General features: G+C 38.9%; 2 protein-coding genes and 1 long non-coding RNA gene across 4 annotated transcripts; 1 reads left to right on the top strand and 2 right to left on the bottom strand.

The window, feature by feature from the left end:
- Window positions 1-825: 825 nt before the first annotated feature.
- Window positions 826-8,820, top strand: hif1an (hypoxia inducible factor 1 subunit alpha inhibitor). Its single transcript, XM_026356376.1, has 8 exons — window positions 826-1,221; window positions 3,955-4,205; window positions 4,755-4,903; window positions 5,040-5,185; window positions 5,350-5,456; window positions 5,735-5,798; window positions 5,894-6,004; window positions 6,312-8,820. The coding sequence occupies exons 1-8, from the start codon at window positions 1,054-1,056 to the stop codon at window positions 6,366-6,368; spliced, it is 1,053 nt and encodes a 350-aa protein (XP_026212161.1). The 5' UTR covers window positions 826-1,053; the 3' UTR covers window positions 6,369-8,820.
- LOC113159602 lies at window positions 2,489-3,477 on the bottom strand. The gene is made up of 2 exons (XR_003298631.1): window positions 3,318-3,477; window positions 2,489-3,085 (listed from the first exon to the last, which is right to left on the bottom strand). It is a non-coding gene; the product is annotated as an uncharacterized LOC113159602 (long non-coding RNA).
- Window positions 8,821-8,853: 33 nt separating the features above from the next.
- Window positions 8,854-12,726, bottom strand: cuedc2 (CUE domain containing 2). Of its 2 annotated transcripts, none has more exons than XM_026356378.1 (9): window positions 12,602-12,726; window positions 11,711-11,796; window positions 11,461-11,604; window positions 11,281-11,342; window positions 10,969-11,093; window positions 10,656-10,823; window positions 10,494-10,558; window positions 10,359-10,419; window positions 8,854-10,269 (listed from the first exon to the last, which is right to left on the bottom strand). In XM_026356378.1, the coding sequence occupies exons 2-9, from the start codon at window positions 11,782-11,784 to the stop codon at window positions 10,123-10,125; spliced, it is 846 nt and encodes a 281-aa protein (XP_026212163.1). In that variant the 5' UTR covers window positions 11,785-11,796; window positions 12,602-12,726; the 3' UTR covers window positions 8,854-10,122. The 2 variants fall into 2 exon arrangements, with proteins under 2 accessions (XP_026212163.1, XP_026212162.1); XM_026356377.1 differs by having other exon boundaries at window positions 8,856-10,269; window positions 11,711-11,793.
- Window positions 12,727-27,793: the final 15,067 nt, after the last annotated feature.

Here is a 27,793-nt window from a genome sequence, read left to right as displayed (position 1 = left end):
GTGCTAAAATCATGCAAAACATTCTTATTTGTATATCTTTTATATATGATTCTGATTATTTTATATTGCTCTATGTTTAAAATGACCTAGAGGACCTGAATTATTTGTCCAGTAGATATGATAAGTATTTATTCCATCCCCCTATTGATTGTTCTGATTTCTAGATGGAACTGAATCAGCGATGTTAGCAATGTCGTTCCGTCCCTGTGTTACTTAAGTTCAAAATTCTTCTTCCACTTCATTAATTTTTATGTAAGCTAATTAATGAATACCACCCTGTAAAAATACCATGGTATACAAGTAATATTCCTGTATATATAAGCTAATTACTTACATAAAAGTACAAAAGCCTACTAAATTATATATTAATAATGCTCACTGCATTTTATTGTTGCAGCTAGTCACACTGTTATAGTCTGTTGGGCATTTTAGCCTGTAACAAAGCCTTATACTGAATTTTGTAAAATACACAGAGGTGATGAAATGTGAAGTTAGATGATATAAGATTATATAAACTTTATTAATCCTGGAAGGAAAATTCAGGTAATATATTTATATGTTCAAAGCGTATCACTGTCAAATGAATGTTGTGTGCTGTAGATTGAAATACCACTTTAAATGTATCACTAATGAATTCATCTCATGGTTGACAACAACAAGAACAACAACGTCCTCTATTGGTACAGACTAGGTATTACAACATGCGCACTGAGTCATCCTGTACGCTGGGTGTCGCTGTGCTGTGATCAGGACACACAATGGTTGAATAAAGTGTTTCCTTGACCGCTCCAGCTCGTGTCGTTTGTTGTTCTGGCTATCAGCACCGTGTGTAAACACTTACACGGCGCAGAGAGCTTGCAGGCAGGAGGACCGCGCACATTTCCTTTATTTATTTAATAACAGTATATGGAACAGCTTGCATGCTATTCTCGCTGCTGACTGTAGCCTCGCAGTGTAGAGTGCAATAGAAAGAAAAAGCACATTTTCTCTCGCTTTTGATCTGTTGTGCTGAGGACGGAGGTTGCTATCGTTCACCAGCGCTCGTCGACAATCATGGCAGCAGAGGCTGATCCGGCGGCGGGTGAAGGAGGCGCCGCTCTCCCCGGCGTCCACCACCGGGGCTGGGATGAATCTCAACTGCGACAATACCCGTTCCCAACCAGGCAGATTCCCAGGCTGTCTCATGCGGACCCCAGAGCGGAGATGCTAATTAATAACGAGGTAAACCTGTCAAGTTGGCTTGCTGAAACTTGTAGCAGAGCTCATCTGCCCCAACGTTATCAATTAGGAAATCATAAATATGTTATACTGTTAAGAACCACAACGGTATAAGACCTGCACCGCGAACCATGTTTTGATTACAGTTTGTTACAAGAAGTATTAAATTAGAATATAATAGATAACAAGGCAAATGCTGTACATTTTTCTATACATGAATAACGTGATCCAGGTGCTGAGGAATAATTGGATAAAACAGCTAATTTTGGTTTGTTTCTAAGCTTTCGTTAGGGAAATATAATCTTTAAACACTCTATAGGCTATTTTATATATTTTAGCAAACACACAGGTCTATTTGTAAATGTGCTATCACATATCAATAATAATGAGATAAACCTCTACAGCTGGAATTACTGTTAAATCATTTTCAAATTTCAGAGTAGCTGTTGTAGCTTATTGTTGTGCATTAATGGCAAACAATTACATCCCAAATTAAGAGGGAGGAAAATGCGTTTTTAATCTGCATAAAAAAATGATAAACCCACAGGTAAGTGTCCTGTTTTCTGTCTGCTATGTTAGACTTTTTGTTTCATATGGGATGACGGCATCATAAAACCATAAAGCACCAATCAGTTTGCCTTTTACGTCAGGTTAAAAACACCTGCAGGCATCATTGTGGCTGCACAGAAATTCAGGAGAGACACAACAGAGACGTGTGAGCCGCACTTTCCTGATGTATCCACTATAACGTGGACTTCCCCTCCCGTCCCCGTGCCCCTGTTTGAAACCGCTGTAGGGTTATGGCTAAGCATGACAAATCAAACCCAAATGCCATCTGGTTTTAATGTGCATGTGATCAAGTTGAAACAGCATCAGACTTTATGTATTTCACCTGAGGATCTCACTTTAATCTCATTTAACCAACTAAAAGTTCCTAATGAGTTTAGTCTTGCCTCACACAGCTTCGTGTAGAGTAACATCAAGAAATCAACCTCAGAGATATGTGGATTTGTTGAGATATTTCTGAATGCAGCAAGATGCTGCAGGAATAAAGAGCGGTCATCATGGAGCTGTGATATCTTTGGCTATGATAAAACAATATATCAGTTGACAACTTTGCAGCGATCTCTCTGAGTCTTCTGCTTGGGACATGATCTGCTTCTTCATGTGTGATTGCATTTTACATAGGGTTTTGTGGTTTGTCTACTAATGGAAATGGGCGTCACAGAGATATACACCAAACACACAAATGTAGCAAGCTGGACAGTAATCTATGAGAAATTTCATTTACTGAGAAACGGTTTACAAGAACCAAATGACTAAATGTAAAGCATAATAAAACATATTGCAAAACAAACCATAAGGCTATAATTGCACTCTGACATTTAGATGTGAGTCAAGTGATGTTGGGAGTGTGAGAAACTTTGAAACAGATGTTTTGCTGACACTGAGACAAATAGCTGGCTAATAATAATAATAATAATAATAATAATAATAAGTAGCTGTTGTGTAGCATTATTATTATTGCTGTTGATGACATTGAAAGTGCATGTATGGGCATACTTAGAACAGACAAAAAGAAGTAAATTTGTTAGGCATGAGAGGTCAGGTCATCTTTTACAGGACCTGATGGACCAAACTTCAAAGATATGCTCTTCAAACATGCACCTGACACATGATGTTTCTGTCTCTCATGTGTCATCTTCACTTCTCCTGCAGAACGTTATTAAAGTTCTTTTTATTCTCGAATCTCCCGACAGCCAATCGCGTACGCTCGCGTGCGACAGAACAACAGTGATATGTCCAAATATGGCGCTGAATCCTGTCCCGACGTAGCTGCAGCGTCTGTGTAGATTAACTTTATGATCTGTTATTAAATTAAAAAAAAGACAGAGACAACGTTACATTCAGCACGAACACCGCAAGTCATCAATAGTAATAATTATAATAATAATAATAATAATAAATAAATAAAAAAGATCGGCATCTTCAGTTGCAGTGCGTCGCGCGTGGCTGCTTGTTTCATTGCAAACCTGCAAAGAAAAAAATAAATAAAAATAAAATAAAGATCCAGCACTTGAGCATCATGCAGCACCCACAGATCTACGTGTCGACCGGGTGTTTTTTCCTGCGCCGTTCTTCGGGACCGCAGACAGAAAGTGAAACCGGGAGCAGCGTGCAGTGAGGCAGGCCGGCGTCGGGAGCGCGCCCCCGGCTGTACGTTCAGTTAGTCACGTAGGCCTCGTAACTCAGTCCGTGCCCTATACCGCACGATCGGAGCAGGCTGTGTTGGGATTTATGTTTCCTCTTTGTTTAAAGGTTATTCAAGACGGAAATGTTACTTGTCGGGGGGGTTTGTGTGCGGAAAACAGTGTGACACAACCATGATGAGACACATGCAACAGCCAGTGTTTCGACAGACACATCTTAAGAACCTTATTATAAAGTTTAATTAGGAAGTTTAATTGGCTTTCACCCATTAGTTTACCTACATCTGTTAATTAAGCTCATTCATAGATGTTACAAATGATAAAAAAAGACTCTCTAAAATTAGTATGGACACATTATATCTAATTTAAAAGTTGACAGTGGCATATTTTTCCTACACAGTCTCCATCAACACATCAGTCATTTACATGTGTACAGTTGAACAAATAGCATTTATTGTAGTACTGAACTGACTTGACTGCAGTACTGAAATTACATGTCCTTTTCTTTTTTCTTTTTTTTTTTCAGGAACCGGTGGTTTTAACAGATACAAACCTTGTATATCCAGCTCTCAAATGGGACACTGCATATCTACGGGAGAACATTGGAAATGGGGACTTCTCTGTTTACATATCAGAAAACCACAAATTCCTCTACTACGATGAGAAGAAAATGTGTAACTTTGAGAACTTTGTCCCCAAGTCGCGACGAATGGAAATGAAATTCTCCGAATTTGTGGATAAAATGCATCAAATGGAGGAATTAAGAGGAGAGGACAGGTAAGATTTATTTCTAAAGATAATTAATGGAGTTTTGAACTGCTGTATTAAACGGGAAAGTTATGTTAGCTGTGCTGATGTTCAGTCTAAACAGAACCCTGTTTTTGAAGCTCAAACTGTAACCCGAGCGTGAGGAACGAGATCTGATTGTGCTGCACGGTTACTTGACAGTAAAGGTTGTTTTCTCTCATGAAATGCAATGGAGCACAGGAAAGTGGAGCAAATGACTAAGCAATCAGGGGAGAAGCTTATTCCTGTGACCTGACTTGGCTTGGCTGCGCACACATACACAGATCACTTACTAAAGTGGACTCATTGACTCGCCGACACTAACGGTGGCTGTTATCTATATGGATTTACACTGTCCACATCCCTTAGTGTCACATTGTTCTTCATGGTTAAAGGATACAGAGAATGCCAAAATAGAAGTACCTTGTAAACAAGCATGTATCCTGCACGCCCATTCACAGTGCTTTGGAAAATTAGCTGCAGACGTGTTTCACGTCTCAGTGTGTTAATCAGAGTGTCTGTTTTCTCCTGCATTCCAAGGGTTTATCTGCAGCAGACCCTGAACGACACTGTTGGAAAGAAGATTGTTGTTGACTTCCTCGGTTTCAACTGGAACTGGATCAACAAGCAGCAAGCGAAGAGAAACTGGGGACAGCTCACGTCCAACCTGCTGCTTATAGGCATGGAGGGTAGGAGTCTGCTCATAGTTACCCGCTGCATAAGAAATACAGTTTTCCCTGTGAAATGTTATATCTTATTACACATACTTTTGCTTCTTTTGTTTTACTCACTATATGCTATATAACTGTTGTCCATTCACCGCAGGCAATGTGACACCAGCTCATTATGATGAGCAGCAGAACTTTTTTGCACAGATCAAAGGACATAAGAGATGCATCCTTTTCCCTCCTGACCAGTTCGAGTGTCTCTATCCATATCCTGTGCATCACCCCTGTGACAGGCAGAGCCAAGTAAGCCTAACTTTTACTTATGTAGTCAAATGTTTGTGACTTGTTATCTTGAACAAATATTAGAAACTAGGAAAGAACTAGTTTTCACTGCTAATCTAGACAGATGAATGGGTCACACCATGTTCATATTTTTGTAACTAATACATTTTTTTTTTCATTTCTAGGTTGATTTTGATAATCCCGACTATGAGAGGTTTCCTAATTTTAAAAATGTTGTTGGCTATGAGGCTGTGGTTGGGCCAGGAGACGTGCTCTACATCCCCATGTATTGGTAAGAAGTACATCTGTATGGCTCATGTACAGAAATTACAGTTAATATTAATAACATCAAGCTATTTCTTCCTGTAATTAGTTAAATATTTGTAGGTCAGTGCATTCACGCCTTTGCCTCATGACGTTTTTTAAAATACATTCTTGTTAGTATTCGTACATATTAATGAGATTAATTATTAGGTCATTTTGTATAGTGGCAGCTGCGGAGAGTGCTTTCCACAGCCTGCTGAAAATTGTTAAACTAGATGAACTTGTATCTTTCTTTCTGTTCTTCAGGTGGCATCACATTGAATCACTGTTGAGCGGTGGAGTGACGATCACTGTAAACTTCTGGTACAAGGTGTGTACGTTTGAATCCCTGGGACCCTGTTAATGTGCACTGTCTTTTCTACTACGTGTCTGTGTTTTCTTCACACATTACACTCCTTTGTTCAGGGCGCGCCCACTCCCAAGAGGATAGAATACCCTCTGCGAGCTCATCAGAAAGTGGCCATCATGAGAAATATTGAGAAAATGCTGGGAGAAGCACTTGGAGACCCACACGAGGTAAAAGCGTTTGCTTTTATTCTCTCTTAAGAACAGAAACTCTATCCTGTCATCTTGTACTGATTGCATAAGTTGCACGTTAATGTCACACTGCCAGTTTCTAGAACATCAGCTCCACATTCGGGTCACCTGTTGAATGAAGTCTCTGGGGTATGCTGACCCTTCCAGCAACCCAATTACTGTGAATATTTATGGCTTACCTGCTTTAGTACAAAGGAAAGACATATGCTATCTGGGGCAAGGAATAAAACAATATAAAATGCCACTATCCATGAGATGCTAACAAGAATCCTTTGGTCTTCTTTAGGTTGGACCTCTATTGAAAACGATGATCAAGGGACGATATGACCAGGATTTCAGTTAGAGCCCCACCTTAAAACTGTTAACTAGACTGCTTTGGAAACTGTATGCTAGTGAAAGTGAGACTGCCACGTGTGTTATGGACTTTCTGATTTTGGAGCTAAGTCTCTCTGCATGGCAATAAGCAGCCATTGTGAAACCATTCTGCTCGAGTCATCTCCGAGTGCCATTGTCATCATGGATACAACTGTTAAGGAGGAAACATCTAACTCATGGGAATTTCTTACTTGAAGAAGCCTTTTTTTTGTCTTTGAAGAGGGAGCCTAATTTGGCTCAAATCTAAATATATATTTATGTGAATCAGTGTTCTGTCAACACTTTCATAATCCAAGCTAATGGGTATTTGGGTGTATTTGCTCACCTAGTCAGTGAACATTTTCCAAGATTGGTACCTTTGAATAAGCCTGAATATTTTAACCAGTAATGGATGAACAAAGGGGTATTATATATACATAAACATTACATGTCAGTTAGACACAGGACATTTCTTATATACTGTACATGTAATAAAACAGTTGTGGCTTGTGTACTAAATGTGGAATGACCATATTGCATTCTCTGTCTTTCATCACAAAGATAACTTTAAAACCAATTTGGTTCATACTTATATAGATGACCGGTGTTTTTGGAATATTTATGTGTAACCTGCATTAACTATACTTCAAATAATAACATGGTTTTGGGCGAATAATCAGCAAGAATTTTTTGTTGCAAATAAAACAGCATAGGCACAATAATAAAACACAGAAGTGATTAAAAAACAGATGAAATATGTTCAGAAATGTGTGGGTGTGAAAAAAGGTGGCTCATATATTCATATAAAGAATCTGTGACTGCTTGGAGCTTCATTATTTTATCAAAGTTCTTGCTTTGTGTTTTATTTATGCTCTTGCTTGTTTGATTTATATTGGATGTGTTTTTCTGCATACCAGTAACAAGTGAGGGAGCACTGGAAATAAATTACATTCTTCGACAATACATTTAACCTTTAAGAATACTAAAAAAAATACAGTAAATCAGTTTTTCCTGCACTAATTGCAGGCAATGTTTTCTTGGAATGTTATCTTAACTTTTGTAAGCGCAAAAGTGGTTTAGGTGAACTTTTTTAAATTGTAGATTTATGTTAAAAGAATATAAAATGAATCAGCAGCCTTTGCAGTGCAACACATTGGACCATCTAGTGGTCGGGTTTGCACTTGCATGTTAACCTTGATTTATCTGGTCAGTGCATTATACTGGTACAGCACAAATCTGAAATATGTTGTTTAAACCCAGATGTAAAAGAGAACTATGCTGCAATGTGTACAAAAAGTTTAATTCCATATGAAAATATGTACTCTGTCCTGTTATTACTGTTGGTTTAATATCTTCAGAAATGCACTTATTTTTACTTTCATGCAGCAATACTAAATAGACCTTGAAGAGAGAGCAACTGGATAGATGGTTGCTGGTGTGTCCTCTGAAATTTTAAAAACATTCATTAACAAAGGGAGAGGATTGCATTGTATGTGCCAAACCTACATACACATACTGACAGCTTTGTTCTCCTGTGGTATTGGATGAATCACTAAGTAGTGAAATGTTAAAACAGGAAAATCCTAGCACTTAATTACCCATGTACGGGAAGGTCAAACGTTTCAATTGCTGGCAATGTGTGTTTCTTAAAAGCTGCATGATGATTGATCAGTACTACTTCCTCTGTAAAAATAATTTTCTTATGTAAGAATGATGTTTCAGCTCTCCTCTATTACTAGGTTAATGCTGTTTACTGAATGTGCCTTGCTCAATAACAACATGGCACAAAATGTTGCAAGCACTTGATTTTTTTAATTATCAAAATTTTGTATTCACTTTGGCATTAAAACAGCTGCAAAGGTGCGACTGAAACGTGTTTATTGATACGGACGCACAGCTTTATTGATGGATACCTGCTTTTTTTTTTTTGGTTTTGAACATTTAATATGCGCTCTACTTGTTCTAATTAAAGCTCACTTGCAAAATTCTACACTGCCACTGACTGAATAATTGCTTGAAGATGTGGTGAAACCTCACGTAGATACATTTTTCTAACTTGATAATATTAGCTGTTTTTGAATGACTCAATAAATCAGTAATACAATGTAGATGGTAGTCTACAAAAATTAGTATTTATTTACTATGAATTGTATGCCAGCAGTTTCTCAAAGGGGGTGGGGCTAAAACTGTTGTGACAAAACAGGTTCATTAAATGCACTCCATGCTCCACAGTAACCTCCATCATAAAGTAATCAAAGAGAAAATTGCTGCCGATAAAGACAAGAATCAGTAACAACACATCTTTTCAACACTCAACTCTTACACCTACACTCAGGAAAACTAGATTATATCACCAATCAAAAACAATTGCTTATAATTGCACCAAACAGATGCAAAAGGGAACACAAACAGCTGGTATAAAAAAAAAAAAAACTAACCAAGCTATTTATCTTAATATACAATTAACCACAAATGGAAGAAAAAAAAAAAAAAAAACAAACACAAAAAAGATGAAAGGAGCCATGATAGAGGAGCACATCAATATGTAAACAGATCCTGAAAGCACACAACAGCGCCTCTTCACAATAAATGCATGGTCGAAGACTTTGCTGATCTAAACATCTATATCAAAAATAAAGATTATCCTGTTGGAATTCACTTTAAAATCAAGCCCTCCAGCAGCATGTTTCGGTTAACACTTATGGAGCAACCACAGTCCTCTTTTACATTATGCCAGAATTTATAGTTCTGTAATAGCCTAGACGAACTTTGAGAAGCGAGTTTGTTGTGCTAGAAACTTTTACACTTTAGTGATAGTTATCCAATATTTTCCATTAGCCGGGGAATAATATTAAATTGTTTTAAGTGTACACACACCCCTTGTTTAATTAGAGCTTAGGCATATAACAGACAAATATTTACAACACTTCCTCTTAGACTACTCAGAACTTTCAGGTGGGTTGACAGGTCTTTCAGGTGAGTGTGACAGGTTATTCAGCTTAATAAGTCAGTTTTGGATGGCTCTGAGCCAAGATAACCATGTGTCATGTTTTCTTATTTATTTTAATCAAAACTACTGTATGCATGTTCTATCAACACTTACTTAATGTGCACCAAGTGGTGTCAGACAAAAAAGTTTCTGCTGAAAACCATTTTCTAGCAAAACAAATTGTTCCCAACTCAAGGCCCGACTGGACATTTTGACAGCACTATTTGTCTACGATGTAAAAATCTGAACTTTAAATAAAAATTGGCATCACTGATTTAATGTGTCTAGAAAAACAACAGTTTAGACTTGTCCAGAAGAAATTTCACAGCACCAATGAAACTTATTTACAGAAATAAAACTAGATTCATCTCTACAACTTCATGGCGTAATTATGAATCTATTTTGTAAAAAAATAAGAGTAAAATAAAAAAAAGATAATGTCAGTGCAACATCAGACCTGCTGAGATGGCAAAATGTAGATAGTTAGGCTGTTACACAAACAAGAACAGCTACAAAAAATATCACACCTAAATATCACAAAAGTTTAAAAGCTCCTCACAAAAATAGTGATGCCACTGAAACACTGTACGTTAATGTTTTAACAAAGGCATATAATGGTAACACTTAAAATAAGCCACCAACACATCTCTATGTGAAAAAAAAATCAAACAAATTCAGGCTAAATAAAGGAAACAGATTTTAAATAGTGTAAACAATAATGTCAGTAGCTGATGTTACAGTATTGTGCTCGTCATCAATGGAATCTGTACTTTCGTGCAGGCTTGAGGTTGACATATGTCTTTTTCATGTCCTCCGTCTCATTTGTCTTCACAAGTTGATATCGCTCTCCTTTTGTGGTTACGACTTGGTTACCATGGTAGCGAACTAGCTTCTTTGGAGCCTGCATAATCACAACAGTAGTCATGTGTTATTAAATGAAAGAGTTTGATAAAGCTACCCCGTGAATATGGGATGTAACCAGAGACTTACATCTTTGGGAGCAACAGGCCGGTGTGTTTTTTTGTCATCCTCCCTGTCCACCAACATGTACCTAATGGAGATTAAACACTGAGTCATAAACACTGAAAGAAATGAGGCCTGTTTTGCAACAGTCATCTTACTCACTTCTCAAGTATGCTCTCTTTCAGTTTCTGGTCTGCCAGTGAGGAAATACTCTTCCCATGGTTTACCTGAGCCAACAGGATACAATCAAATCAGTCTATAGAAACTAGGCAACAGCTAACACAAAATGCACCAATAGTTTTTCTGTGTGTAGCTGAGATTCACATTTAGAGGTGTGGGGCTGAGTTGGACATCGCCCTCTATGATAAGGCGCACAGCTTCCTCCATGTCTCCTTTGGCAATAGACAGGGCACTGCGAGCCTCGGACAGACTACACTTGGGAAACATCTCCAGCAGATGCTGCTCCTGGGCCTCCCACTCAGATACTGGTAGCTGGACATATACATATTGAGATCACTTTCAATTTAAATCGACAGTAGAACACGTAAGCAGCAATTGTTAAGTTACAGTAATTAAAAAACTCACATAACATATAACAAAAGGAAAATAATGTTCTAATATGTAATGAAACACCCACCTTGGCGGTTGCACCCTCTGTCTGTGTTTTAAGGCACTGCATTTCTCTCTCTTGTGGCGGTTCACTGGGGAGGCTGGTGAGTTTCAATGAAATCTCTTCTGCCCTTGTCTTAGACTCACTGTTTTCTTTATCAGCAAAAAAGTATCGTTAGGATATTTTAGCATAAATGTTAGGCCAAAGTGCCACTGCCCAACAACGTTAGTTAATTTTGGTGACTCCTACAGCAACAATACATATATGAAGAAAACATTTGGAAAAGGTAAGGGACTGCTGCAATACTGTATGTACTAGAATTAATAGTAATAATACTACCTGAGGTCCGAGCAGTGGCCAGTTTTGAAGCCAGGTTGAACATCATTTCACAGACTTTTACACTGAAAAGTGGACAAATACCTTTAAAATGCCATCAAATGACAGAGTAGCAAAGTTGTCCCATCTTGTTTATCACAGACTTAAAGTAGCATGATCAAAATAGAAAAAAGGGTTACTTACCTGTCAATTTCAGCAAAGCCAGGTATGTAAGCTTCAAGCATTTCTGCAAAGACCTCCACGTCAAAGTTCTCCTCCACACTCTGCTGGGATCCAAGATCCTCGAGAACCCCAGTGATGTAAGACAGCAGAACATCATCCAGTGTGCTGCATAGTGGGGTAACAAACTTTAACTTGTAACTTTATGTAAAACTGAGTGAATGTGACTTTTTTGTAGGGTTGTAAAAAAAAAAAAAACTGGAGAAGTGCTAACCTGAGGTCTGCATCAGGAATGTAAGTCTGAATAAATTCGTGCAGCGTATTGTGGATGATTTTCTGGAGGTCCATTGCGTTGTCCTGCTGTGCAGAAGAGAAAACACGGAGTAAAAAGGCTGAAGTTTGGTGCAGCAGAAGTTCTGGACACAACAACTGTCATCCATGTAAGTAGTATGGCAAACCAGCAGCTCAGGCGAAATGGGAATGTTGAAACAGCCTTTGTTATGAAAGAGTGTGCACCCAGCAGCATCTTTACTAAGGACATTAGCAGTAGTAGCTTGATTTTAGTTAATAGATAATAATAGTTAATAGAAAGAATTGATAGATTTCACGACTGGTCAATTTTGCCAGGATGCAGCTGTTACGTAAAATCGTCGAGCAAACCAGCTACTTAGCATCTTCACTAAACATACTTAAATCAGGCTAAGTGATTTGAATACCAGCAAACATAACGTTAAAAGTAATGTAATTAAAGAAAGTACCTGTATCACCTGTTATTCTATTTGAGGCAACACAACAACCTTTGTAGGGTTGGTTGTATCGCACAGCTGTAATGTTAGCATCACAGCTACTCGGACATTAGCGCTAGTTAGTCATCAGCTAATGGTTAATTACCGACACCACAGCTAACATGAACGTAGCTGCTGCAGGACAGCCATGTTATGGTAGTTTTCAGTCGTCTATTGCTCGAAATCTTTTACGTTGCTCGACACCATTCATCAACAAAAAGATGTAAAACCTTCAGTTTTACATCTTCTAGAAAAAATTAACGGTCTGTTGTTAGCAAACTAGCGCTAGCTAACAGGCAAGCTAACAATTACTGCTAGCTAACAGTTAACATTTAATGCCAAATGTACTTCGATTATTTATATAGCAGAGTAAAACGCACAGTTACGGAAATTATAGGGACATGGAGATGAACGTTTTCCCCAGATGCAGCAGGGGACAGCTGGTCAGCGCCGTGGTTACAGGCTTTGTATCAGTGCTGCTGGTCCGCACGGTTCAAAACATTAGCACGTCACTTCCTCTGCCTGGTCTAATGAGGAGAGCGGCCTTTGAATAGCAAAACAAATCCAGGGTACATGTGCGTGAAGCCTCTTTAATGGATTCATTACTTTAACACAAATGAGGAAGCTGGATCGATTCAATTCAGTTTATTTATATAAAGTCAAACCCCAACAAATGTTATCTCAGGGCACTTTACAATGTAAGGTTTACGACCTTTACGTTAACAACATGAATTATGTACAAAACATAGCTGCACACTAGATGCAGAGAGAGGGAGACGGAGAGGAAGAAGCACACCTACGGAAAGAAGACAGTAAGACTAATTGTAATTGTCAGATTACTTGTCACATGCACAAAAAAAATAATAAGAGCTATCAAGACTACACATATACAATGTTGATTTCCTTTTTTTTGCTTTTATGATTTAGTATGAATCAAAATAAAGCCATTGTATAATTAACATTTTGAAGATATGAGGCCTTTTTAAGATAGGAGAACATTTAGTATTATTTCATGTAACACTGTTATTAATATTAAACAATTTCCCTCTGGGATCAATAAAGTTTTTTGAATCTTGAATCTTGAATCTTGAATATTATTAGATGCAGCTAACATATAATATTTTTGTAAGTAGGCTGTAACAATATGTTTAATTTTTTCAATTTGATGTTTTAATGAAAATGAAATCTATTCATATTTTGCCTGTGTTTTGGTTAGTCAGACAGGCGGAGCACATCTTAGAAAGTTAGATAAGAAAGACACGCACTAAGCAAACTATTTGATGGTGACTGGTGTTAAGTAAAATTCAACCATCTGCGATACTTGCTTATTAAAATGTGGAGCCATTTTCTTTATCTAAATATTTTTCTGTGGGAGGTCACCTTTCATTTGTTCCTCATGTTCCATCTATTCTCTTCATTAAACACAAAGCTTTCTGTGATCCAGTTTTGGTTTCTGAACTGGTATAACCTACATTAGACCAGTAAATAGTCTACTCTCACTTTGACATTATCTTATATCTTTTGCTACATCCATACATAGTTGATGATTAAGGTGTTATCTGAGGCAACATCAGTGATGTCATCAGATCCTTCTTTTGGTTACCTCCGCCTGTGTTGGTATTATAACAGATATGTACTTGTAAATCATTAATGCCCATTCAATTGTTTTCTTTCTCCCTTGGCAGGATCTCTTGCCGCCTGTAGTATTTCATCAGGAAATATGGTACATGCTGCTGATAAAACAAGTACGAACAATTCTCAACTTGGCTGAACTCTGTTTCAACTCTCTGAGGTCATGGCTAGACAGGTGGGGCTGAGGTATCAGGGGAGTGTGCAAATTCTGCAGCAAAGGAGAGCATCTCCTTTATCTCCATGTGTGCTCACGAATGAGACTGAGAACAGCCTGCAGACATTTTAACACATTGAACACGTAGAGTAGCACCAATATACTGTTCTGTGCTGTTCACACTTGTATTAAAATTAAAAAGTGTATTCTCTTTTGAGTGCTGCATAGTGTAGTGGTAAACATCTCCATGCGGGTGACCAGGGTCCCTACCTCCAGTAAGGGTCTTTAGGAAAGAGCTCCTTACACTTACTCTACATTTGCCTTGTAAGTTGCTTTGTATGAAAGTGTCTGCCAAATGACTAAATGTAAATATATTAAAACCACACTGTACTTTCACATTTATCCTCAGCAGAATTGTTCTCTCTCTAATGGGACCTGTCTATAATCATGTTTTTCCATCTTCTGCAATTCAGAATTCAGTGGTAAACAGTAAGTCATGTTGACAATCTAAAATGTTTTAACACTAGGTGGCAGCATTGAGTTACTAGTGACAGCAGGACCATCTCTAGGACAAGTTTGCTCTGGAGAAACTGCACAGAAACAAAAAACAAAGCAGAATTATTGCTTTCAGATCCACAATAGTTTATTGTATTTTGGAATTAAATACTCTTATTGACATTTTGAAAACAGCCCTTTTTGTCCTGTGACAAACCTCATTATCAAGTTGAGTAGTTAACTAGTAAGGGAGCTACTAAACATATCTCTTTTGTGGAATTAGACACATTTTGATGATAAATGTTAAGGTGATCAAAATAAAATAAAAATATTGTTTTATTGATTTAATTGTTTGACTAGCTATTTCCACGCACTTACTAAAACAGCATCACGTGGCACAGATATCCACACGCAGCTGCATGATCATATAAACTCTCATATACAATAAGGAGAATAAATGTTAACAAAATCATACACCATAGCACCTTATTGTGCATTTAGATTTTTACCACATTTTGAGGCACTTATTTATTCAAACAGAGAATAAATCATTTAAAACTGTGAAAACTTACACATACATTACACAGCGGTGTGTGTGTGTGGAAGATGAACCTTAGTATGTGCTAATGGTATGTTTACACATTTCTCCTCTTATATGCTGCTGTACAATCAAGCATGTCATGCCACAATGTTGAGTGCACATGATATGGATATTGTACTGGTGGCACAGATTTCCATTTTCACAGAGACAATGGGGAGTGGGGGTTGGCTGGGGGGGTGTCTAGGCCCAAAAAAAAAAAAAAAAGATAATTTTACACTTCTCATCAGAGTCATCAAATTAATTATCCTTTACCTAACTTTAGACAATAATGCTCAGAGCCGTCTGTCAGAACAGTATTATTCTGTTAATGTCTGATTTGCAGTTCAGCCAGAGTGATTTCATATTTAGATTCAATTGTATTTTCTTTGTGAATGTGTAGCATTGCATCCAGTATGTGAATCACCTGTGCAGCAGAGATGGGATCATCACATTATTTGGAGGGAGAATTTGTTAAAAATTTTAAACACTTAACATATCTGTTTCAAGGCATCACAAAAGGTGCATTTATGGAGTGAATTCAAGCACAGTGCAGTTTAATTAATTGAAACTTTTACAATATGATGCCTCCTTAACCCATCTTTAATCACATCTCAAACTTGCTAATCGTTTCACCTGATTTGGAAAGAGGTCGTGAGATTCAAAGCAATGCATTTTTACAAAAGCACAGTATTAAAAACACCAGTGACATCAAAGTTGGCATGTTTTTAATTAAATTTTACCTTTACACTTTTTTTCATTATCAAGAGCTGCAGGTTAGGGCCTTGAAGGGACTTGAAGCATGAGCACGAGATTAGCTGGCTGGAAGTCTGAGAGCGAAGCTGACCTGATCCAGATCCGGGCCATGGGTGGGCTTGCCTGCCTTCCCGTCTGCCTCCTGTCCTCTCCAGGAAGTGGTCACCAGGCAGCCCAGTGCCTCTTCTTCCCTCCCCTTCAACCCGCAGTGGAAAAAAGGGCAGAGTGAGACCTTGAAGCTGCTAAATATCTGTAAATAAAACTGAATCATTCCATATTTAATAAAGCAAAATGGACAAAAGGGAAAAAATAAGTGATGTAAAAATGTTAGGTATTTATTAGTTTTACAGAAGTAAAGTTTTGTTAGGCATAATAAGCTACAACAGATGAGTGCAAGAAGCACTGGCTTACATTAGTCCCATTAAATAGGTTGGGCTCCCTTGTCTTGGTCTGTGTGTCTCTGTTCAGCAGTTGATAGGTTAACCTGCCTGTGGCATCCATCTTGTGTGGCCCCCCTCGCATTACCATTGATCTGAGGGAAATAAAGAGCACACGTGTTATTATATACAGCCCAGAAAAACACCCTCTCACAGTGATGGAGTGAACAGGCCAAATGTATGAAATATTGCCCCTCTGACATATTCTGTCTTCCTGTCAATAGTGCAGCCTTTGCCCACAACCTAGATCAATAGGGACTTATCTTTTCATGATAACACATAACGATGTTGTCTGTTGTCTTTTTCTGATATTGAGGTTCTAATTCTGTCCCTCTGCCCTTTTAAATCATCCAAACTGATGCGTATATCTTTGTTACTATTTCACATTTCCCTTATTTTTTGCTAAGGAAATAAAATCGGTGGGACCCGCCAGTCGGAGACGTGGCAGTTACAAATTTACATGTTGGTTTTCTGGACGTTTCTCTGAAGCTTTTGGGGGTCTCTCATGTGTGAGACTGCTCAGCGGAGAGAAGACACCCCTCTGTAAAAACATCTGTTGTGGAAATGGCTGTCAGACTCCCTTTTGTGGGCTTTGTCTCTTCTTTGCACAGAGATTGTCATTTGTTTTGATCATTTATGTGGGTGAAAGAATAATGATAAAAAATTCGGAGAATGTAGCCATGCAGTTGAGCAGTCTACAGTTGGGCTGTTCCTGTTATTATTTTTTCATGAAAAGGAACATTTCTCTCTGAGGCATCGTGGTTTGCACATTGAGGCATGTCATGCAACTATGTTGTTTAATGTAAAAGTAAACTACAATGTTGTGAGTGATATGACAAAATAAAGTTTTATGCTTATTGAAATTAACCATTTCAGTAAGCGTGCATTCTCTGTGCACCATGACAAGCTGCTAAACAATGATAACAAAATATACTGATTGTTTTTCTGCTTTACATGGAAGACGTCTCCAGAAAAGTGAAATTGAATGATTACAACAAAAATATCCATTGTTGTCTTTATGCCTGTCAGCTTGATATGAAAAAATGAGACAGTCAGTGTAAGTTAATAGGAAGTAACTTAAATTAAATGTTGTAAACAAGTAGTTATAATGAATAGTCTTGCCTTGGTCTTTAAAACTATACTTCTGAAAGCGCTAGATCGTGGCTTTTCGTATTGTAATGATGCCCCCATCAGCTATGAGAGTGGTCAATATACTTTTTCAGCCAGTAAATCTTTTTAAGTCTCTTTAAGTGAAAGGCAGAAAACTGACTATTTCTTCTAATATTGCTTATAGAGACTCAGTTTGTAGTGCAGTCGTCCACGAACCCTGATGTTGGTGGTTTAATTTTTGGTTCCCCCGAATGCTTGGCCACATGTCAGAGTGTCACTGATCCCCAAAACCTTGGCACTTCAAAGGAGCTGTCTGTCCACATTAGTCACCCCAAAGGGATTAATAAAGTATCAATTATTATTATTGTTCTTTAAAAAAAACACTGTGACTCCTTAGAGCCTGTTCTGACTTGTTTACACATCTTCACAACACTCTACCATGATAGATGTGCAGCATTGCCACAATTTACAAATCAGCCCAAACCTGATGTAACCTGATGAAACATGAATGTAACACGTGAAGTGCTCATCCAGATGTAAAAGTAGCTCTTACCTTTTTTGAAATATTTCGTTTGTAACACAAATGCTTGTCTTTTTAAATCACCTAATTTTCTATTAAGGCATTAAATTATTGTGAATAAGACCTGATTCAAGAGATGTAAAAATGTCTACATTTAATAAACACAACAACAAGATCCCTGCATGAGTTAGTGAGGCGCCTGCTTGCGATTCTATGATTTTCCTGGAGAACAGGTGAGTGTTTGAGAAGAGTGACACCTCATAAACTAGCTGATAACCTGTTCCTGTGTCTTATCTGTCTTCCAGACAATCCCTGGTCCCTGAGCACATTGTCGTTTCCCCTTGGGCCCATTATCAGATCCCCTCTGTAGGCTCCCAGCAGCTGCAGTTATTGTGGAAGTCTCTACTTTTACAGCCTCATGATGTCTGTGACAACACTGGCTTTTATGAGTGAGTACACGTTGCCGTGTGCTTGTTCTGATGGTAGCTTCCTTTTTTTTGTTTGTTGTGACAGAGTAGCTTCCTCGTAATAAAAATCTATCAAAATCTATTATAAAATGCTCTTCACGTGAAGTTTTAAATTTGCAACACACTAAATAAATTGTTTTTAATAAATAACTAACAGAATCTAACGATTCCAGCCTTTCAATTAGTTTTTAAAGTTTATTTTAAAATGTTGGTTTTGCTTACAAACAGTCTGATGTTGGTTAATATTGTGCTGAACACAATGAAAAAAGTTGAATGCTAAGTTTTCCGTTGATGTTATTTCCAAATATGATATCATTATTCATCTTCTTACAATCATGTTTCAGCACTGCTTGTTCGCTTGCGCTATCTGTGTAAAACATGTTATCTCCCTCTGCCATTCATATACACATTTATTGGATTCCAAGTCACTGGGATCAATCTTTTGGCCACCAGAAGAGCATAACTAATGGCAACATTAGAATGGCTTTGTGAGAGGGACTGGCCGGATGCTGGTTAACCAAGCAGGAAATAATCTAGGATTTTATATGCTGCATGAATGGCCATAGGATATGCTGAGAATAAATGAATCCCCCCCAAACTTTTAGCACTGAGGTTATCTCTTGAATGAAATGCTTTTTGAGGGGTGTGTAGTTTGTTTTGCTGATTTTTTTTTTCTGAAAGAGGAGGTGATGTGCTACCCTCCGTGAGCACACGTGGAATTTCTCGGCAGATAATGACTGTCATATTAATGCTCAGACAGGGTCAGACTATCTATTCTGTCTCTGACCACAGGTCTAGACGACCTTCCTCTGGTAAGCCTTTTTTTCCCTTCCTTTTAAAGACCTACTTCTATTTTCCTGTTGTGCCCAAACAAGGATTTTATAAAATGGGTGACATCGCCACACAAGCTGTCCACTGAATCCCCCTTAATTAAAGTGACGTTTAAAGCCTTCCTCAGACACTAATAAACCCCCTCTCCATTAAGATCCTCCTAATTACTGTGTGCAAAGGAAAGGGGGACACACACAGACAGACAGTGTGGAGGTAAGCCTGCTGGCATTTGGCCCCATAAGCTGAGCACCACACAAAAGAAAATGTCCCCTGGGTTACCCATCCTACCAGAGAGATTCCTTTATTTCAGCCCCATTCCTTCTTTCCTGTTTTTTTATGAATGAAAGTATATGACATGTGGGCCAGAGAGCGTCCATTCATGGAGCTGGTGGAATGCGTGAAAGAGTCTTGAATGAGACTTGACTCACAGCCACCTTAATAGTCATCAAGCAGTTTGGCATTACCTTTGTTTATATCTACATGGTGGAAATAACAAACACCCATTCACTCAAGTGAGCCTGATTAGAAAAGATATTCAGTGTAAACTGATGGATGCAGGGATCTTTACTGAAAACATCAATCAAAATGTTTTCCTTTCGAAACTTTAGCATCAGTGAACCAATAAAAAGACAAATGTCGGTCCAATATAGCTGTATAGGGGCTGAAATTGTTGTGAACAAGAGAATCTCATATGGTTACACATTACACTGAGCCACAAGTACAAAGTGTGTGGACAGTCACCACAGCTTCGGTGGCATAGACCTGCCCAGAAAGGTTAAATGTGTTTGGTTCATGTCCTGATCTGCAGATTAATGACATTAACGAAGTTTCCATTAGTTGTGCAACTGGGGGAGACATGGGCGTCCATGCGGAAAGCCACATGACCAAGACACAGATAAGAGAAAATGAAATACGTCTTCGTGGAGACAGGAGGGGCCAGGAATTGCCACTCCAAATTAGCCGCAGGCCCGGTTTGCTGTTACTTCATTAACCCAACAGCCCCGGGAAAAATAAAAAGCGGGGTCACAACCTTTAGCAACAGGGAGGCCTGACATTTCCAAAGAGAGCCTCCTTTAAAAGTTCACTAGATGAAACTATTGACACAATACAGAGATTATTGGAGAAATTAATCCTTTGAAGCAACATCCAGTCAATCTCAACATTAACATTTAGTTTTTCACCCCAAATAGTTGTGTTAATTTGAGGTTAATGCAGTTATATTTGCTGCTGTTTTATGTGAAACTAAAGATGTTTAAATGTTTAAAATGTAAAAATCCAAAAGACAACCAACTATTAAAAGCGTAGCTAGGTGGTGTTTAGTTATTTGTAGTTACATTAAACAAAGAAACTCATTCAAATCTGTGAAGTGAGCCTAATGTAAGTAACAGTGAGTGTTTGTTTAGGACAGATTATGCTTCTTTGCTTAAGGTCTGACAGTAAAGTTCACATAGTTCACTCTGTGGACAGTCACCGGAGAAACCTTACACAATATTACGTCAAATTCTCCACCACTACATGTCAGTCACATAAATAATATAAATTCATTATAAGCTTTTGTGCAAATGGCAATAAAATCTCACTGAATCATCAATATTACATAACATACATTGTGCTCTGTTTGTTGCTCTCTAACACTTGGTGGTGTACTTCAAAACAGAGGTAAGCCGTATAATGCCATCCTTGTTGTAACGTGAGCTGAGCATTGGCTCTTTATTTGCAGGCAGTGACTTTATTAGAGTCTATGGTTACAGACCCTTGGAAGGAGGGCTATTGTATTCTTCATCCCGGCGCTGGTAAACATACCTCTGCTGCTCCCTTCTTTTGTGAACTCTTCATAACAAACAGGCATGATGGTGGAAATCTGGAATTATCTGTATTTTAAGACTGTTTAAAAGCACTTGGCCCCTGTGCCATGTTTATTTCTTTAAAAGTAAACTAAATCACCCTTTTTTTTTAAATTGTCTCTCTCTTTCTCACTCAACCACATGCACACATATCTACCTACTCAGCAACATGGATCAGCAGCAGCTGACTTGGCTATAAACTCTGAGGCACAGGTAGACAGAAGCAGGGTCCAGCGAGTGTCTACTGAGGCTGCAGACACATCTGCCTGCTTGATTTCACCTGGTAACTGAGCATGTAGTATTTACTTCTTGGCTGAAATGCAATCAGGGGCAGGAAGGTGGCAAGGAAGCATTGACCCTGTGATTAGGTGCAGTTTTTTACCCCTCTCAAGAAATAAGGAACAGTTTCAACTAAAATAGGAGTGACTTAAAAAACATAAGAAGTCATAAAATTTATGCATAAATAAAATTTAAATTTTACTGTTAGAAACCATTAATTACAATTAATGTAGACTTTCAAAGACATCATGATGTGGTGTTTCATTGTTGACGACAAGACCTTTGTGAATTCCTAATGATAAACATAATATGTTAGTGACACTGCCGAGGTTCTCATGGTAGAGTGCTCCCCTGTGCGCACATAAACATTTTACATCCTCGAGACAAGAGTCACCTCTCTAATCTGGTTGAAGAAGTGTGTGGAGAGGACCTTTATCCCACCCTGCTTCAACCGGTTGCTCACAGAAGAGCCATTTACCTCCACTAATGGGGAGTGAGCTTTTCAGCAGGGCCTGTTTGCCTCTCAGTGCTCTAAAAGAAACTTCACCAGAGAGGAGACATTAAGAAAACCAGTTAATCTGTAGCAGTCTGTCTGTGTCTACCCAGGGACTGAACCAAGCTCCTTGGTGCCTTTTCAAGAGGCTTCTCTTTACACCAACTATAGAAGAGTTAGATCAGCACTTTTCTCAGTCGCCCCAATGAAGACACAGTGGTTAAACAAATAAGTGGTTAGCCTTTTTCGTCACTGGATGAAGGCTTTGCAAACGTTGCTGATTTAATGATATTAACAATGTTTTCCATTCAATGTCTTCCTTGTGTTTATTACTAAATGCTTTATAGTCATATTGGGCCTTATGGTTAGCTTCAAATTATAATAATATATGATATTCAATTCTTACTCTAGCCTATGTAGAGAAAGCAAATAACTGATTATAGGGCAGCGGGTGACTCTCTAAATCAGCCAATAAAACCTCACTCTCCTTTAAAGGATCCTCTGCAAAGAGTCACACCAGAAAGAACAGAAGCCAAACCACAATCACAAACAAGTCAGTGTTACTTACCTTTTTTTTGTGACAGTCAGGGCTTTTAACCCCAGACACTGAGCTTTTATAGAGCAATCCTACTGTGGAAGGAGTGCTACACCAAGGTCATCAGTGGCTGCAACCAGAGTGACCTGTTGTTAAAGATGGGACAAATAAACACAGGAGGAACTCTGGAGATTGGGGCTAATCAGGCAGCCACAATAGGGAGTGGGGAGCAAGTGGAGAAGGAATAAAAAAGTGTATATAGCGGGGCTAATATGCAGGATGAGCTTATTGGCAGGCCTTTTAGTCACATATTGTGCTGTGGTTTAGTAGAAAGAACCCAAAATGTGCACTTTAACACGCACATTTATGCTCCAACAGACACACAAATATGCCCACAGAGACATGCATATAAAATAAAGACACACACATACACAATCACTTATGTTTCAGTGGATACGACAGATGCCGTATGGACTATTGTATTCTCAGCAGTAAAAGAGGGCCCTGAGGGTCTGCTGTCTGACAGTACACCAGAGATCAGCTGTGACACAGTGACATCGATCCCCCCCGTGTCACACACTCTGTTGTCCTAACACCACTGTGCACATAAGTGTGTGTATTTATGTATGTGTGTCTCTGTGTTACAGAATTTCATGTCAAATATACCACAACAGAGTTATTGTGTTGCCATGTTCCTTTATGAGGCAACATGTCTGACACGCTACTGTCCTTTTTTTTTTGCACCATAATTAGAGTTTTAAAAAATAAATGCATCAAAATATTTTTGTTTGTATAATCATGTCAGTGTCTGTACAAATAGGGAGAAAGCTGAAGTGTTGTAGATTGTACTGCTCATGTTTGGCCAGTTGAGGCCATGCTTTCCTCAGGGTGAGCAGAGTCTGACTCCAGCCTTAACACATACTGTCACTCTGGCCCACTTCTCTTGAGCTAACAAAGCTATTTATGTGTGGCATGCAATAGAAATCTCTACTCTGTGAGCAATGGAGGAAAGTACATGCAGTATGCTGATTTTTGAAAAATGCTTTGCTTAAATGGTATCAGTGTTAGGGAAACTAGTTTGACAGCATAGCGTTGCAAGTTATTACGTCACACTGAAGGACGTCGAGAAATGTTGGATTCAAACTACAAAATGTAAAATAAAACTAGAAAAACTAACTGCATTTTTACACTAACAACATGATACAAAATGCAGTATAACAAAAAAGCCACATGCGAGCCAAAGACGCCTTTAATTTGAGTTTATTGAATAAAGGTTTTCTTCACAGCTGATACATAAAAATTCCCCCACTTGTCATCCATCAGTCCATCAGTCAGACACCTGCAGTCCAGAAACTAGAGTCCAGGTGAGGGTACTGCAGTAAGCAGGATTACGTAGGTAGCTAAGTAACTTATATATAAATAAACATACGACAACTTCTATGAGCCTTTATTAATAAATAGCAATAATCAATACTTACTATAATATATATAAATAAACCAATATAATAAACTGACACCTCATATTAATTAAAAAATTTAGATTCACACTATTAAAAAATAGCCAAATATTGTTTTTTATATGTTTTACCTAGTTAAAAATGACTGAGGATACATTTAGATTACATGTCTTAACAATATTAGTCATGTATTAGCCAGTTCTGCAGCTTCAAATAGGTTTACATCACAAACAAACCATTCAAATAGCATTTTATGTGCTACATGTTCATCACATATTTATGAATACTATAGGCTACAAATCATTACCTAAATTTTGGAAGGTGAAATTGCGTGATGTTTGTCTCTTCTCCAGCAGTGGTGGCGGATAGTTTCTTCACAGGTGCCTCTTCTCCAGTGAAAATCACCATGAGCCTGTCAAATAAATAAAACCAGGGAGATGTGTGCCCTGTGAAAGGGATATGCTCACCCTGCTAGTGGGCTCAGAGACGCCCCTTTGTTTCCTGGCATGTCTCACATACTTTCAGAGGCCAGATAAGCTCCAGCACCATGAAACACTGCTTTATGTTTGGAGTCTGTAACATCCCGGAGAGGGCAGAGTGGACTCAGAAAAGAGAGCAGTCAGTGAGCAGGTAATATGTTCTAGATTTGCACCTTATTAAAGGACCAGATACATGTAGGAGCCCTGACTGTGTAGTCCTCATTCAAATACATATTCCTCCCTCAAACTCCTTCACTGTGATTCATTTTTCTTTTATTTCCTTTCCTCTCTCAGAAGAGGGGGTAAGCTGGGATGGTGGAAAGTAAAAGGAGTTGGAGAGTAGGAAGGTGGGGGCTTGGCCGTTTCCCGAAATCGGATTAGCAGCTACTCTACACTTAGATTGCAGGGACTGGGGCTTTAGTTTAGCCCAGCTCAAGACCACCCAACAGGTGAACAGGTACATTACTCTGGAGCAAAAAGGAAAGTGAATAGTGAGGGAAAAGAGGATAAAAATACTCATGAAAGATGGATAAAGAGTAAGTGAAATAAATACGTGACTATCTGGCCGACTGCTGCAGTTAATCTGAAATGAATTCCCAAAACGGCTTGATGAGGTGGAGGAAATTTAGTGCTCTGAAACAAAAAACAAAACAAAACAAAACAACAAAACCATACTTACTTTTGAAATTTATTCTGAACTACCAATTTGTGAACTTCCTCTTCTTGAACCAACTCTCTGGACCTTCACAAAAGACCTACATATCTCAACCCCAGCCCTCCCCGCTCACCAAGATATCTAAACCTCACACTGTCATGCTGCTGCCACTGCATCCCACAGAAAACCTCCTGAAAATTAGTTTTTGGCAACCGGCTCGCAAACACACTCTCCTGTCTGCTGCAAGCCACCAAGGCTTTGTTAGGCAGGCCTGCTCTGAGCCCAGAGCCTTCAAGACCCCCATTATGCAGCAGGGCTCAGCGGGGCAGAAAGAGCAGGAGTGTTTTCGCCAGTCATGTGGGCACACAGGCATTATACACTCTTCAGTGGCACTGTAGATATTTTGTGAGTCTTACAAACAGAGGGGGAGGCCTGCAAAGGCTGCAAGAAGAAGTTTTGATAATTGGGAGTTATATAAGTTCCCAAATCCTCACAGGAGGATTTTAAGTTTTTTCCCCTTCTTTTCCCCTATTGTGTGTTTTGAAAAGCTGTGTGTGAAGGCCCCACTGTGAAGGTGACAAATCCTTTGACATAAATCATTGTGTAAAGGTTAAAGGAATATAGTCAAGTGCTCAGGAAAAAGAGCCTCTAATTGCCTGCTTTGCTCCAGCTTTGCCGAGTGGTGTTTTACAAATTAAACAACAGCTCTTCCACACTGCAGAGCATTTGTCTGTGTGTGTGCACGACTCTGAGCTTGTGTGTCTTTGTTTACATGCGCCTTTATGTGTGTCCACTTATGTCTTATTGTAAAAATAAGCTTGCTCAAAGCTTGTGTCAATGTTCCAGAGGCAAGCATATCAGCTGCAGCTGTGCAGGAAGAGCTGGAGTTTTTACTAATCAGTGGTGGACAAACTCAGGGCTCCCTGCATCTCAAACATCACTGCTTCTGTCAGGGGCCCCGTGTGCAGAACAGGCAGGTTGAGCAGCTCTGATCAGCACTGTTGTGTTATTTTTTTTTTTCCACTGAATCACACTGGGGAACATGTGTGTGTGTTTGAGATGCAGGGATGCATGGTGCTAACCCTCCCCTGAGTAGTAATGCATGAACTGTTAGCAAAACATTGTTGCTGCTGCTGTTGCTTTCTATGTTAATAAGACGTGGATTGGAGTGGGGAGCGTGGGGGGTGGCACAGATGTAATTCAAGGTTGACATCACAAGATTCATAATGCACTTATACTGGAGGATATCATGAATTTGGCAGACCTTGTGCGAATTTTCAAAGTCAATACAGAAAACAAATCATTTGTAGACAATTTCAAGTGAGGCAGCTCGGAGAATTTACTGCAAAATAATTTAGGATGAGATGTTTCAGATCTCAGACGGAGATTTGGAAATATTTTTTTAATAAATACGTATATTCAATAATATGTTGGCACAGACTTGCTCATTGCAAGCCCTCCGTATTTGTAATTGCTGTGCCTTTTATACAGCATTTCAAGCTGTCAGACCTCTCACTTCCATATCACTCAGCTATGTGGAAGAGTTCAGAGTGAGTAAATGTATTTATGAATGCATGATTTTGTGAAAGTGTGTATTTGGCTCTCTGCTCTTGCTGTCTAATATAACTGGTAACCCCAGCTGTGAGTGTGTGTGCGTATTTGTCTGCCTGTGTAAAGCTGAGGCTCTCTGGGGCACTGAGGCGTAACTTGGCCCCAGTCAGGCCAGTGCGCAGAGGGCAGAGACCAAAAAGCTTTCTCCCTTTCTCTCTTTTTCCTTTCTCTTTCAATCCCTCTCTCTTCCACTGGGATTTGGAAATAGGTAGCCTGGAAGATGTAACGTATTTATTTTGTATACAACACTCAGGGATTATTGGCCCTTTCCTGAATTCACAGGCAGTACATATTGTAATCCTGGCAGTGACCAGTAGAACAAAAGAATGTGAAGTGAATGATTCAATAAGATAAGTGAGAGTCCATCTTTCTTTTTCTTGGATCTTCTTAGTGCGCATACATTTGTATACCTTCGCATTTGTTCCCAAACAGCACCTTCTAGTAGCCTGAAGAGGGAAACCAGCATGGAGCCAAGGCCACTGGTTAAGCATTTTCATGCTGGATTTGAAATCAGATTATAAACAGGCCTACCCAATTGACTTAATGGATTTGAAGAGACTAGATCCTATTAATAAAGGAATAAAAGAGATGGAGGAAAGGAAAACAGGGATGACTTTGCCCTCGAGGCCGTGGCCCCACAAGAGGGACTAGGAGGCTAATCTGCCATGCAAATTAAACCCTGCCTCCATGCACTGGCCCCTCTAATGTCCTCCATTACACACCTTTTATTTGTTGTGGCCTGACATTGCAAACTGATATTTTTCCAGCAACAGTCAGGGACATTAGTCTGGTATGGGAATGATTACTGAGGAAGATGGAATTTGTGTCCTTTCTCATCCTGGCAAAGTGCTCTTTGCCTCGAAGGAATGAGCAATGGGAATTTTCCAAGATTGTCTTCAGATTGGGACTGACACTCATTTGGTTTCCTCTCTGAATGTGTTTTTTTTTCCGCCTAAAGAATCTGCCTTCATAAGTTCCAGGCAGGATTATGATGCAGTTGAGACTGAGAGGTTTAATCAGTGAGAGTGGCAGTATTTGGGCTGTAACAGAGCTTACCTCGCCGTTTTCTCTTTTGTCTTAATGAGGTTGTACTTTGCTTCATGCCTTGGAAGTCTACCTCTCACACTCTGTTTCTGTCGGCCTGTCAAAAGCAGCTGTAAAAACACACATATGTCACATATACTAATCCGATTTGCACTTAATCATGACAGGGATTATACTGTACATACAGTAGCCAGAA

This window comes from Anabas testudineus, chromosome 15, assembly GCF_900324465.2.
Source record: "Anabas testudineus chromosome 15, fAnaTes1.2, whole genome shotgun sequence".
Lineage (NCBI taxonomy): Eukaryota > Metazoa > Chordata > Actinopteri > Anabantiformes > Anabantidae > Anabas > Anabas testudineus.
The sequence above is the reverse complement of the archived record's forward strand: the minus strand, read 5'-3'. Positions and strand labels throughout refer to the sequence as shown.